A 15,700-nucleotide genomic window follows, 5' to 3' on the forward strand; every position below is an offset into this window, starting at 1 on the left:
TGCCATACGATGATCCCTTCTGTTTTGCGAGCATACATGCGGTGATTTTCAATGAGTTCTCACATTGCAACGAGGTCATATTTTTTGCAGCATGGACGTCGATATAGATTGTGATATAGCGTTGTTTGAACTTATCGTGTATACAAATGACTAAATAGATTTACTTTAAAATCCGAATTTCGGGCCCTAATATTGTTTGGGTCGTCTTTAATGATGGCTCTCTCATCAGGGACAGGTCTCAATGTCGCATTGGATAAGACATCGTCCCAAACAAGCACGGCGGCGGGCGGGGATGCCAGCCTTGCCGTAGACGGAAACACGGATACCGACTACCAGGCCGGTTCCTGTACACAAACCCAAGATGAAGCTGATCCCACCTGGCGGGTGGATCTTGGTCAACTATTCATGGTTGTCAAGTAGGTGTATAGTCTTTAAAGGAGTCCTAAACTCCAGAGGCGGGAGTTATTTTCCAAAAGATGATAATTTTAGGAGGTAAAAATTGATATTTTATACAGTTTACGATATACATGTAGTACCCACTAGTACCGTGCGCATCAAAAAGCATTCAGTATTCTACCGAATTCCCCAGGTGACCCTCTATTTTCTGATTAATCAAATTAAACAACCTCAGCCTATGACCTAATACAGTGTGCCTGACAAGGCCTGACAAAAGTTAGATTAAAAAGAGAATGTCATGGGGGTAAAGAAAAACTCGTCTTGTTATGTGTTATTTCTTATTGTGCTTGACCACCCTTATTTATGCCGAAAATATCCACGATTAATGATGTATGTTTACGCATAGGGAATACATGGGTCTGCACGGGTTTAATGAGTATCATATTGTTTTAAAAAACGCACCTTGTGAAATTCACCACAAGCAAAATTCTGTAAAAGGTCGGCTGATTATGTATTAATTGATACATACATGTAATCTAGTGGAAAATAACACCGCCTTCTGGAGTTTAGGACTCCTTTAAGTCATAACAATGGATATACTTAAATGTTAGGTCATAAAGACACACACGAAATTAGGTAATATTACGAATACATGTACTAGAATAGAAAGTAGAAAAACGACAGGTTTAACTTGCCTGTATTTTTTTATACTTACTTATTGATCATGTGTTTCTATGCATTAAAATATATGTTTTCATATATTTGGATCAGATTGAAATGCTAAGTCTCTTACACAGAAAGAATCTTTAACACATTCTTAGAATGATAAATCAAATGCGTGGGTAAAAGTACGAGAATATATAGTCAGTACATTGCTTAAAATTATTTCAATCTTTTTCTACTTTCCCTTCGTAGGGTACTAAACCTGATTTTACATCCAATGCATGTGGACATGTTCTTCACATTTTAATCTATAATTTGCCTCCAGTGGATGTGTCAATCAATAAGTAAACAAGTTTCATCTGGTGTTTAAGAACGTTCATCCGAATATACAGAAAACTCTGATGTGCCATTTACATATATTTGATCGGAAAAAATTCCCTCCGTGACTTTGTAAACATCTTTTTTAATTTTCAAGGGAGATTGGCACAATATTGTTGACATTGTAGAGAAAGGTCTGTGTTGAGCCCTACTGGGGTCAGTTTCGACCCCAGCAAAATGTACTGTTTTCAACTTGCTTTTGAGACCTGCCCCCTGTAACTCTTAAACTACTTATTGTATGGCCACCATACCATGACAACTTTTGTGTCGTTATGACATAATATGACGTCATTATGACGCAATTTGATGTGATTCTATCCGCCATCTTGGATTTTGTGGTGTACCAACAACGCCTTGAAACATCATTGTTTAACCTGAAATTAGCAGTTTTTGTATAGCCCGTTGCCATGGCAACACGAAAAAGATGAACGAAAACGCATGTATCATTGCCTTGCATACATCTACAGAGTGGTCATCTTCAACCGCCAGGACTGTTGTCCGGAACGACTCAACCCCTTCAACGTCCACATCGGGGATTCCGACCAGGTCAGCAAGAACCCCATGTGTGGAGGTGATCATCAAATCGACGTGACCCATCCGTCAGTTGACATCGCGTGTGACGGGATGGAGGGACGCTATGTGGGCGTTAGTCTTCCCGGACCGTCCCGAGTACTGTCCCTCTGCGAAGTCCAAGTATTTTTCGGTAGGCTTCGCTTTAAATGATTCCAACAATTGTAAATCAGTAACGTCATGTGTACTTTTTAGAACCTGGTTTACACATTATAATTCTTTCCCCTTGGAATTATAATTAGCAGCAGAAATTTATATGACAGAAAAGCATGAACTAGGATAAGGTCATGGGAAAAAGATTCAGTATGTTACAACGATTACGTATGCAGCAGCTTTATGAATATTCTGTATGTAAAATTGGTTATTGCCTCCGGGAAGAAGGGTCACCTCCTGAAGGAGTGTTGGAAATAAAGTTGTGCGCACATTCGCAGCTACAAGGCACTAAACACGACTGAAAGGCACTTAACACGACTTTCCTAACTTCACTCAGGTGTAAATGAGTACGTCCCTCAGATAGGACGTTAAATGGAGGTCCCGTGTTTGGGGAGAGCCATTCCCCGCGCACGTAAAAGAACCCACCACACCTTTCGAAAAAGAGTAGGGGCAAGCCCCGGTGTGCGATGGTCCAAAACTTACAGTCTGGTCTTGGTTGACATATTGCAAAGGTGATAGTCACCTGTTATGTTAAACTTTCCACAAATAAATCAAAATACATAAATTTAAACAAATTAAAAAGATTTAAAAAATAAAGAAAAAAACAACTCACGATCCCGTTGATACATTGGTATGTAACTTGGCATGTCATCAGCTAGGATGCGCGTGGTGATGCGCTTCTTTTTACACCGTAACAGCTTTTATTGGTAATGTTATATTTTAACTTAAAAGCACCCCTATCTTGACGGGCTTGTGTAACATGTCATTAATTCCGTAAGCTTTTGTGGATGTGCGCTAGTCGTGTTTTTGCCAAGCAGATATTGGGTGATGTGTTGCGCCATCTCCTATGATCGTTTTGTACACGTTGGTCTGCCAGCTGTGCATAGGGTGAATAGGGTTGTCTGTACGTTCGTAGCTAGTGCTGCGCACGTACCTAAACGTAACATCAGGTACGGGTACAGGTAGCGGTGCAAAGGTTTAAGTACAGGTCCGGGCCTGTACCTGTACCTGAACAATTGGAAACATTTACATGTGTTTTTCTGAACTTCTTCAATATGGACAAACATAAATAAACTGTTTACAACTTGTCAGTATCTTTAATCAAAGAACATACTATGTTTCCTACCGCCAAACTCCAATCTGTTGCATATTAGTTACGCTGTTCCAAGGTGTCACTTTGGTCACGATTGGTGTTGAATGAGGCCATGCGGTTAGGAGATCAGTCACAAAATAAGCACATGTCGGTGTAAATCTATATCGGTACAGTACCGGTACTTCATGATTCGGTATTTCGGACCTGTACCTAATCAATTTTTACTGTACAGTACCGGTACACAGTACCGGTACGCAGCACTATTCGCAGCTATGACTCGCGGTCCCTTTGTTGGATTGATATGTAGCTTAACATGTCATCTCTTATGATGAGCGGGATGATGCAATTTGCGTAACCTTTTGTGGGGCTGCTGCGTTTTTCTCCAAGCAGATGTTGGGCTTTATGCCGTCCTTTGTTTAGCTGCTTGAAACTACCTTGTATCTGATGCCCTTATTAACAATTAAGGACTCCAAGCAGATGTTAGGTTGCCGCCTCTTACACTGCCTGTAACTGCCTGTATCTCTGCGATGGAAAGGAGTATCGATAGATATCACTTATGCAAATTAAGACCAAATCTGCATAATTGATAAATACTATGATTCCGCAGTGGTGACGGGATGTTCCATTGTGTCATTGATCATTGAATTGCAAATCTAAAAGAAGATGTGGTATTTATACTTAGTTGTAGTCCTCACATTCATGTTAAGTTAAAAGTTAAAATCCTCCCAGACCATTATTGATGTATAGGGCGGTGCCCATCTTCGTTTCATAGCCCTGGGCCACACTGGTGCATTCACCGTAGCAGGGGGCTAGTCCACTGGCAGTGACGAAGTTGACTCTTGGGCAAAATCCTACAGTATGGCAGCTAACGTTAAAAAGACCAAAGACATGGTCATTAGTTGTCGCAAGGAGGCAGTGAACCCCCCTCCGCTTACTCTGAACGGGGAGAGGGTCGAGCGAGTGAGGAAATTCAAACTCCTCGGTGTGATAGTCAGTGATGACCTGTCGTGGGGCCCACACATTGACTACATATTGTCCAAGGTCCGCCCTCGGCTTCACTACTTGCGACTGTCGAAACGAGCCGGGCTACCAGCAGACGTACTTCTCGACATCTACAAGGCATTCATCCGCCCAGTACTGGAGTACGGCTCACCGGTGTGGGGAGGTCTACCCCGCGGTCTGGCTGAAGAGCTGGAGAAAGTCCAGAGGTCCTGTTGTAGGATCATCTCTATACCCTACGAACAGCTACCTACCTTGGAGTCCCGGAGACGAGAGGGGACAACACGAGAACTCAGAAGGGTGGTGGCTGACCCCACCCATCCTTGCCATCAGTTCCTGCAGCCGGCCACTGAATGTCAGTACCAGCTGCGTCGGGCTCCCCGTTTTAAGCTGCCATTGAGCCGGTCCAACAGACATTCGCAATCGTTTATCCCCAGGGCCCTTGCCATGTTGAATCACAATTAACGCACTATATCCCATATGCATCAACTTTCGTATGACGTCTGCCTAACTCATCGTGCAATTATTGTATAGTTAATGTCTGTAATTTGTAATTTTAAGCAAAATTGTTATATATGAATTCTAAGTATGTTTTCAGAATTGGATAACATTTTTAAATATTGTTGATAACGAAGTTTGTAAACACCAACACAATTCAGGCTAAATGCCTGCAAGGTGGTGATTCAATAAAAGTTCAAAGTTCAAGTGAAGTGTGTTTAACTTCCATACTGTTTCAGAAGTATGTACCATTTTTATAATGTCTTTGGTATGACTCAATGCGCCACTTGTCCAGAGGTGTCCTACCTGGGGCTTGAACCCCAGTCCTTCTGGTCCAATTAATTTGAACCAGATGAGAGACAGAAGCGCAGACCACTACACCACAGGCTAAATGTTTTGCAATCGCTATGGAGGGACAACAAGTTTGGTTTCATTGACAATGTTTCCAAACATAAAAACCATCTAAAAGTCCATTAGGAATATACTTGAATAGTTATGTGATAGATGTAATCCAGTATCGCCTTTTCAAACGAAAAATTATTTCTTTAGATTCCAGAATTCGTCTCGCTGCTGGTTCTGGCCCATCCCTTGGACGTGTGGAAGTCCGTCCGGCTAACAGCTATAAATGGGGAACAGTTTGCGACAACAGTTTTGGAATCAACGATGCAGATGTTCTGTGCAGAATGTTGGGCTATCCTGCAGCCTATCGAGTTGTAGAGGCAGCCGTTTTTGGCGAAGGTATGATATACCTACTGCTGTTTCATCTTCTTTTTTTTTGGTCATTGAAGCAAGTATTTAAACATAAACCTATGGATTACATTATGATTATAATATCTCCCTTTAAGATTCGATTTAGTCACATTAACCTCTGTCGGGCCCTGAAGCCATAGATATGTCAAGGTACACTGCCGGATACCGGGGGTACCTCTCGGTGTTCACGTGATTTGCTTAAGGAGTCTATTTTTTACCGGGTCCCGAGTTGATTTTAACTCTGAGTTTTAAACATCCCGGGGCCCGGCCATACCTGAAATAGCCCAGTAGCAACAGAGTGTCCCACGGGGCCACGTATGTATGGGTCACGCCAGCGAAAGTCCAAAAAGTACAGCCCATATACTACCCGACGGGGCCCCTTTTTCCAATTGTGACAATTCAAGTTTATTCAATTCAACACAAATCGTACAAGAGCAGGGATTAGCTAATGCCTCCCTGAATTGTGTTCCGATTTTTACAAGCGTTCATTGTAAAATCAATACAGTTTCACATAATATATACCATTTACATTTACACATTTACATCAAAACAAAACGGGACAGCCGTGGGTCAGGCATTTTCATTATAGAGTCTTATGGCACAGTACAGGAATGATCATGACTTGTTCATTCTCTGGCTGATGGCAGGGTGAAAGAGTTACTGTTTCTCAGCTATGTATTCTCAATAATATTACTTGCTGCCATGTTGAATGTAGGAAGGGGACCCATCTACATGGATGATGTTGGATGCAAAGGAACCGAAAGTAGCCTGTTTGACTGCCCATCTGCCGGATGGGCAACGCACAGCTGTGATCATAGTCAGGATGTCGGTGTGATTTGCGGTAAATGGAATTTTGCCTCATTGTAATGTGAATGATCGTGTGTTGGTTTTTGGCGACGGTTCAGGGGCGTAGGCATTTATAACAGTATTATTAAAAGTAGAGTTAATATCAACTTCCAGGTACACTCGTTTCGCACACACACACACACACACACACACACACACACACACACACACACACACACACACACACACACACACACACACACAACCTCATACTGGTTTGAAAATATAGGATATACAATTCAGTTTAACAATCAGTTCATTTTACTTCCGCTGAACTTATAATGACCAATTAGTACAGACTATCTAGCGGTATAATCGGTTGGGACATTGAGTCGTGTTGGTTCCACCCCCATTGGAAGCTTAAACCGTGCACTTTTGCAGACATTGAATATGCTACAACAGGATGAAAGATATGACTAAAGCAATAGCATTCAAAATGTGTCTATTTTGCGATTGCCATGCAGTTTGAACTGACCGTCTCTTGTTTTGGATTAGACGTCATCGGCCTCAATGTCAGCAGTGACGCCTTCCTGTTGGTTACTGACAAGGATCTGAATCAAATTATCCAAATAGACGTCACTTCCGGGCAGGGGGCTCCGCTTGATCTCGAAGATCCGGAAGAGCCCTTCTCATTGGACTACGACCCTGTGGCTGATGTTGTGTACTGGACAACTCGACATGTCCGTAACGATACAACAGCTGGTTCAGGCATCAAACGGGCGGAACGGAATGGAAAATGGATGGAAACCATTGTAGAACAAGGCGTCATGCGTAAGTGCTACATGTTTTATGTAATCAACATCTCCCGTGACATTGTCAACGTTTGTAACTGTGTGAATAATTACATTTTTCTTATACATACCGAAAATCACTAGCACTTTTGTCTTTGGTCGAAAACTCAACTATCTCAATTCAACTCAAGAACCTCTTGATGGATTACGATGGTATTTGGGTTGTTTTTAGGTGTTCAAAGGTCAAGGTCGATTTTGGGGCCCCTGGTATGCGATCGTGGTACTGCAGCAGAACTTCCGTTTTTTTTTACCTTTTTGTTTATACAAGAGAGCTTGAGATGTACTAAATGTTTTATTCTCCAGTTGGCTATGGCCTTGCAGTTGACTACGTAGGGAATAACATCTACTGGGCCGACTTTCGGGAGCGAACAATTTCAGTAGTTCGGAAGGACGGAAACTTCCCCAGGATACTCCTGGCGTCACCAACTATCGGGCGACCAATTGGGCTCGTCTTGGACTCTGCAAATGGGTGATTTAAGCTTAACTTGGTTTCATTATTATGTAAGTGGCATCCACGTAGAGTAGTGGTTCTTAATGTGACACTGTTAAAACAAACGAACTTCAAACTTGTCCTTAAGACAATTGTAGTGTGTGTGTGTGTGTGTGTGTGTGTGTGTGTGTGTGTGTGTGTATGCGTGTGTGTGCATGTCTCTGTATGTGTGCGTATGTGTATGTGTGTATGTGTTAACACGTGTGTGTCTGTATGTGTGTGTATGTGTGTGCGTGCGTGTATGTGTGTGTGTGTGTTGTGAATGTGTGTGTGTGTGAATATGTGTGTGTGTGTGTGTATGTGTGAATGTGTGTGTATGTATGTATGTATGTGTGTGTGTCTATGTGTGTGAATGTGTGTGTATGTGTTTATGTGTGTGTTTATGTGTGCGTGTGTGTCTGTGTGTGTGTACATATGTGTGTGTGTGTGTGTGTGTGTGTGTGTGTGTGTTTCTGTGTGTATGTCTGTGTGTGCGATAAGAGGACGATGGGGTGTTGCGATGTTTTTAAGTTCATGGCAGCGTTATAGTCACATACTGCTACAGCATTGGACAAAAATGTTAGCGGTGAATCGGACGCCGCGAAAACCGCGAACATAAAACCACCGCGAACAATCCTGCATTTCTAGTATCAATATTTGACGTTGGAAAACATGCCTTGTTTTCTTCGATTTCGTCGTACAGGCGCATGTACTGGCCGGACTTTTCTGGGAGACGAATCGACCTTGCCGCGATGGATGGCACTAACCACTCGACCATCATCAGCAACCTGACTGACCCTCATATGGTCACCATAGACTACAATGGTAAGACGTCAGGTTCTCAAGAAAATCTTATTCATTTATTGGTTCAGCATGTACATGCCAGGGTTGCCCAACTAGCCATAGGCTATTACTAAGGGCGAACCCATGTGCGGCCATAGGACTGTAGGTTTTGAACCACTCACACCGGGAAGGACCCTACTCTTTTCGATAAGTGCGGTGGGTTCTTTAACGTGCTCGAGGTGTGGCTATCCTCGAACACGGGACCTCGGCATTTAACGTTCTATCCAAGGGACGTCCCTAACCGAAGCTAGGTACTCATTTACACCTAAGTGAAGTGAGGAAAGTCGTGTAAAGTGCCTTTCCCAAGGGTACAACATCGGGTCATGTCGGTGGTTTCGAACCCGGTTCCTCTTGGTTGTGGGCGAAACACCCTACCGATTGCCCCACACGATGCCACCAAGAAAATTGAAATGTATATATTTGCATATTACACTTCTGAAGTAAGGGAGGATAAACATGTTCATTTTGAAAATTGTAAGTATTCTCCAAATTAATCTCTATATTTGGCAATTTTGTATATTGTGTTTGACAATGTCCACAATGCAGTCCCGGGCTATATATAGAACGGTGAAAGTCTTTACACCGCTGTCCGTCGCCACTTTTTTCTCCTTTTATCGATTTGTACCTGATGACTGATAAACTTCACAAAGCAATCTCGCTTTAAAAGTACCTAGAAACACTAACATACTGTTAGTTTTATCGTACGTTTAGCACCAGTGGCAATGAACACTTATTAACAGTTGGTGATATTGCTGATACACGTTAAAGGTAAAAAAAGAGACTTACCCCAAAACTGAGACATTCGAAGCGAAAAAACAAACAATAAGTGCATCGTGTAGTATCTGTACTATTCATATAGTCTTACGAGACCGACGGATGCCTATTACTACTACTGCATCGACGAAAACTTCATCTTGATACTTGCCTGAAACTTTAACTTCCTTTTTTTTATTCTATTTATTCTACTTAATTTGGTATTGTCAGATGAGTTAATCGACCATCTCTTTATCTTTCCATTCAGACAATCGTCTATATTACTGTGATGATTACAGCATCTACAGTTCGGATCTCTTCGGAAACAACAGACGTGTACATTTTTCTGAAGAAGGGAGCAGAATCCTAGGAGTCGCGGTGGACTATAACTACATCTACTGGATCTCCTCGACAAGGACAACTCGACAAGTTGGATTGTAAGAAAATCGACTTTCTTCTTTTTCCTGACCACGTATATCCATCTGCCGACAAACCGGCAATTATTGACATGTATCGGGTCAAATCAAGCTGTGAGGTTTTTGGACCATCGCACACCGGGGCATGTCCCTACTCTTTATCGAAAGGTGTGGTGGGTTCTTTTACGTGCGCAGGGTGTGGCTCCATTTAACGTCCTATCCGAGGGACGTCCCTAACTCTAGAAGAGCTAGGTACTCATTTACACCTGAGTGAAGTGAGGAAAATCGTGTTAAGTGCCTTTCCCAAGGGCACAACGTCGGGAGCATGTTCAGACATGCCTGGGGGCAGCCCGGATCGAACTGGGGTCCCCTTGTTTGACAGTCGGATGTTCTATTCATTACGCCTCATGACGCACGCTTTCTTGATAGATATTACTCCATGTGCTGTCTGTATATCTCCACTTCCTCTAGTGGCCTAGGTAGTCATGGGCGAAGTAAATGTTTCCTTTTTCAATTCTTTCCGCTTCACCGTACATTTGAATTACTCTACTGAAAGTTACAAGCAACGCTATGTGCATTGTGCTAAATAAGCAAATACAATTCTAGAACAAGGCGCAATGCCTAGGTGCTACACATTTCATGTAACCAAAATCTCCCATGGCAATGTCAACGTTTGTAACTGTGTGAATAATAACATTAACACTTTGGTCTGTGGTAGAAAGCTCAAATCATTGCCTCGATCAATGGAAAATGGCGGTATTGTTTTTTTTTAATGTTTGGCCAACAATATTTCACTTCTTATATCTAGGATATCCAAGTTTAAGAAGACTCCGATGATCCTGTATGATGGTCTTCAATCCCCATTCGACATTTCCGTGTCCACAGCATCCACTGCACTGACTGCAAAGATCACCAATGGTAATGATGAATGATACATATACCCCTCGAGCTCTGTTTACCTGCACCAAACAAATATATATATATATTGCCACTAAAGCTATGAATCTAATAATAATGATAATAATAATGGTTTATTGATCAGATACAACCCGTGCAATGGCAGCCAGTGCTGAATTGCTGCAGGATTTACAATCACATACTTAGTAATACACAACAGATACATATTTGCTCCACACTTGCACTTTGTGGAACTGTCGCAAGGGTCTGGGAGGCTGCCATTCGGCGCAAGCAAGTGACCTCAACACGACCTTCCCCAACCTAATGCTTAGGTCACATTTCCAATCCGGGGCCCGGTCGGGGTGTCGGCGAAAACGAAAAATAAAAAATGCATATCAAGAAAATACACAATTTGTAGTTAGGAGTGATTTTGAACGTTTTTTGTCTTTTGTTGTCTTTTATATCATATTTTTCGTTCCCGCAAGCTGCCCGACCGGGCCCCGGGTTGGAAATGTGACCAAAGCATTAGTCAGGTACCCATTCACACCTGGGTGGAATGCGAAAAGTCGTGTAAAGTGCCTTTCCCAAGGGCACAACATCAGGGCATAGCAACGGTTTCGAACCCGGGACCTCTCGGTTTTTGGCATAACACCCTACCGATTGCGCCACACGATGCCACTATACATCTATTTAGAAAATAAAGATATTCGCTTTCACATGTAACATGTAAGGAAAATGTCGAAAACGAATATAACTTCTTGAGGGAATGTCCAACATATCATGATGAAAGATTTAAGTTAATGCAGACATTTAAGGACAAAACAAATGTAAAATTACCTCAGTCGAAAATAGAGACGTTTCGTGTTCTTATGTCATGTCCCGACACATACTGTATATCTATGCCAATATGTCTATACATCTATGCAAAAAGAAATCGCGAAATAGTGACTTAATTGTGTAAGACATCATCATGTAATTGTATAATTGACATATACGACTCCCTATTGTATCTCCTGTTGATATTATCTTCGATTGACATCATTGTATAACCTATTGTACCTCTTATTGATATTATCTACCATTGACAATATTGTATATGATAGAACCTTTCTGTAGTTTGTACTAGATTGATATGAGTAGCCAGTAGTATTCTGCCGTGCACTGTACCTGTTACAATCGTTGTGCAATAAACTTTGACTTGACTTGACTTGACTTGTAACCCGTCCATAAACATTCAAGCACCGGTGCAATGGCCTAGTGGCTAGAGTGTTCGCCTTTTACATACAGTAGGTCGTGAGTTCGAACCTCGGCCGGGACATACCAAAGGCTCTAAAAATGGTACATACTGCTTTCTCCGCTTAGCACTCAGCATTTGGGAAGGAGTATGGCAGTTAAAGAGACACCACTACCAGTGGACTAGCCCCCTGCTGTAGTGACTTGCACAAAGTTGTGTGGCCCAGGGCTGCCTGAACGGAGATGGGCGCCGCCTTATGCACCTTTGGTGCGGGAAGGACTTTAACTTTTAACTTTAATACCTCTTTTGTAGCGTGTTCCTTCACAAACGGAGGATGCGATCATTTGTGTCTTTCTCGTCCGAACGGAAGGACCTGCGCCTGTCAGCATAACTGGGGACTGCTTGAAGACGGAATGACCTGTTCCCAATTAAAAGGTATCGTCTAAAACTAGATCCGTTTAATATCGCATTTTTATCTATTTGTTCGTGATATGGGATAACATTATAACATGATATATCATTGTGCGATTTTTTTAACAATCTCAGGTATGAAATGGGCTTATATACCAGAAATGGTAAAATTTGTTTAGTTACTTTTGTCCATCAATTTTTATCTAATAATATATCATATATTGCTCTTATGGTACTTCTCTGTTTTTACATTTCCTAATGTTTAATTTATGAAAAATTGACCTCAGACCTCCCTAGACCATTTGTTTGTTTAATTTTCGTTTAAGGATTTCAGTGTTATTGTTTGACGAATCGATTTGTGCCTGTATGTATTCCTTCGTTTAATCATTATATCGTGTTATTACCTTTATTTATTATCTGTGCCCCTATGGGCTCTCTTGGAAATTAGCTTTTTTGGCCGAAGAGGCTACCCATGTATTTTAAGATGAATACGTAAATAAAATGAATGGGCTTATTGAAGTGAAGTCGTATACCAGTATATCGAAGGTGCCCTAACTGATTTCAGGGGGTAAAACTGGAAATGTTCTGGATAAAGCAATCTATATGAAATTGACATTCACTTCCCCATATTAGCACATGTTCATCATTATTTCATACTTTGGTCATTTAAAAAGAGCGCAGAAACAGATGCAAAACGAGTATTTTATGTATTGGTACCACTCAATAATCAGCCCTCAATCCACAATTTAGACACCAGAGAGTGATCGTATCTTAAAGGCACTCACAGCATTTTATGAGGCTTGAAAACTGGAAATATTCTAGTTGCTGTAATCTTTATGAAATTGACATTTAATGCCACTGTTTACCACATTTGCGTGCGGATTTCTTATCCAAAGTGCTCAAAAGCGGCACAAAACAAAGCTACATGGTGATCTTTTAGTTTCACGCGGCTAGTGTAAATAGACCGATACCATAACCCCGCCCACCTCCGTCAAAACGTAGAAATGAAAAATTAAAACATGCAAAATTTGACGGACATACAGTCACTCTCTCATTGGTCGAACCGCTTATTGTGATGGACAGTCAGGATCAGGTTATCAGGCCAGGGCTTGGATTTTCTATTAGTTCTCACCACACAACGACATCGTATCTTTGCTCCTTTAATGTCGATATATAATGGTATAGTGTTATTGAAACTTACTATGTGTTGGAATGACTAGAAATTTGAGTTGTTTGATTCAAGTTTCAAGCCTCATAAATTGCTCCGGATGCCTTTAATGCCTTACACGGTATGCCACAGGTTGTCCTACTGGCTATGACCAACACGGGGACGGATGCTTCAAGGTGTATTACGTACGCAGTCCCTACAACCGGGCCAGGGAGTTGTGTGCGGCCGAGTGGGGATCCTTAGCCATGCCGAAGAACAGCTACGTCGATAACTTCTTATTAAAACTGGACAACGCTGATCAGACAACACCCTTGTGGTTTGGCTTGACCAAGCAGCAAGGTGATTGGAGATGGGAAGATGGGACGCCACATGACCCCGATGTAGACTGGAACAACTGGAAACAGGGGGAGCTCGTGGAGAGCCAAAGACAGCAATCCTGTGCACTCTACGATAGACTACAGAACAGCTGGGTTGAAGAGTTGTGTTCCTCTGGTCAGAACTTCATCTGCCAGCTAACAAGGGGTATGCGCCACATCTTCTTTTAATTTTTTTCAACGATTTTAATTGAATTACAACGCATGGTTGTTAAAAGGTTGAATATATACATTGAGGAATAGCTTCTACATTAGGATCTACATGCAGTACGTATATAAAAACAGGTCAGAATTTATATATATGCTGTTGACATACTTCAATGATGTAAGAGTCAACCTTTGGCGACCTAACAGAGTGTTTGAAACTGTACAGCTAATCTACTAAATCCATGTGCCGGTCTTGTCTCAAGTCCGTTTCGACGGAGTGTTTCAGACAACAGCTTGAGTATAAAAATGTTTAAGCGTGCAATTATAGTATGTTATCAGACAGAAAAAATTCGGCAAAAATCGATATTTCAAAATATTCGCGTTGACACGCATCATTCTTTAAGTATTACTATCATGTACATTCCTGCAAAGTTATATCGGTGAACATCGAAGCACAAGCCAATGAGAGCGTTTTTTATTTCAAAAAAAGGGACGTGGCCTTATAAATCTTGATGACGTAATCATGACATCATAATGATTAGTATAAATTATCACCTTGCTATAAGGTACTACCTGAAACAAATTAAGGTCGAGGAAGGCTTATAAAGCTTAAGAAAGGTGTTTTTTTTTCAAAAACATCCCAAAATTCCTCAGCCACCCTTCAACCATACCTTTAAGTATCTATTTTTGCGAAATACGACGTCAATCTTTTGCCAAAAACAGACATTTAATATCATAACTTTGTGAACGATTTCTTGACCTTCACAGATGTCGTTTGTCCTCTTGGATTCCATCACTGTGGACACAAATATACCTGCTTCGAATCATGGAAGCGTTGTGATGGGAACCAGGACTGTTCGGACAACAGTGATGAGGACGGCTGTGGTAAGATGTTATTAATATAATAATATATTAATAGATAACCGATCTATTTATTTCAATAAACTAACTAACATGCACTTGGCTGTGAGAAAAATGATTGAAGATAAAACCATATTTTCTTTGCCGCACATCTTTGCGATATTGGGATTTTACGTTAGATTTCCCAATAATCTTTATCTTCAAATTGTAAATATATACATTTATATAATACATATGTGTGCGTGCGTATGCAATAGCTGCCTTTGCTAGGATAACAATTCATATTTTCAACAATTTATGTTACTTGGCTAGCAAATGACCTTATTTGCATTAACAATAAGAAACATTTATAATACGACAGTCAAAAAGGTTAACATCATTTGGCGAAGGTGTGAGATCGTGAAACTCTAGTTAGAAATGTATCAGATTTTTTTCTAGTTTAAGAACATCCATAACTAATGTATTTGCTGCATAACGTTATACGTTGTTCGTTTCAGATTGCGTTCCAATTCCAGAGTTCTTTCAGCAGGACGATAGACTTGCTATACTACCAAATCTGTTGGGTCATAGGACGTTTGACGAGATAAAGAACTCTTCGGTTGTTGACCTGTTAAACAGCTCACTCAGCATCCCAGGGGAATACCATCCAGAACTCGCAGAATTCACATCTACTATCATTTTCCCTCGGTGTCTTCTCGCCGACCCGAACTGCCCTTCACTTCTGTCTGCTGCAAACACAGACGACACAACGGCAGAAAAAACGCCAGACAAAACTTCAGACAAAACAACGGCAGATGAAACAACGCCAGACGCAATAACGTCATGCACGTGAGTTTTGAATGAAATGTTCATGGAGTATAAACTAAACGCTTTTTCTGATCTTGTTATTCTTTAGAATGTGGTTAATTTTTGGTAACTTGACAATGAAAGTTTATTGCAAGTCCTTGCCCGTAGGCTAATTGCACGTACATGTAACATGAAAGGAGGGAC

General features: G+C 41.3%; 2 protein-coding genes across 2 annotated transcripts; both read left to right on the forward strand.

Moving 5' to 3' along the window:
• The first annotated feature begins 213 nt into the window (after positions 1 to 213).
• On the forward strand, positions 214 to 2,160 carry LOC136423936 (fucolectin-1-like). The gene is made up of 2 exons (XM_066412336.1): positions 214 to 416; positions 1,905 to 2,160. Exons 1-2 carry the CDS (start codon positions 214 to 216, stop codon positions 2,158 to 2,160), a joined length of 459 nt encoding a protein of 152 aa, XP_066268433.1.
• A 6,198-nt stretch (positions 2,161 to 8,358) lies between these two features.
• On the forward strand, positions 8,359 to 15,613 carry LOC136423937 (low-density lipoprotein receptor-related protein 2-like). Its single transcript, XM_066412337.1, has 6 exons — positions 8,359 to 8,431; positions 9,471 to 9,639; positions 10,427 to 10,536; positions 13,461 to 13,850; positions 14,618 to 14,734; positions 15,208 to 15,613. Exons 1-6 carry the CDS (start codon positions 8,359 to 8,361, stop codon positions 15,540 to 15,542), a joined length of 1,194 nt encoding a protein of 397 aa, XP_066268434.1. The 3' UTR covers positions 15,543 to 15,613.
• The last annotated feature ends 87 nt before the right edge of the window (positions 15,614 to 15,700 follow it).

The sequence above is a fragment of the Branchiostoma lanceolatum genome, chromosome 18 (genome assembly GCF_035083965.1).
Source record: "Branchiostoma lanceolatum isolate klBraLanc5 chromosome 18, klBraLanc5.hap2, whole genome shotgun sequence".
Lineage (NCBI taxonomy): Eukaryota > Metazoa > Chordata > Leptocardii > Amphioxiformes > Branchiostomatidae > Branchiostoma > Branchiostoma lanceolatum.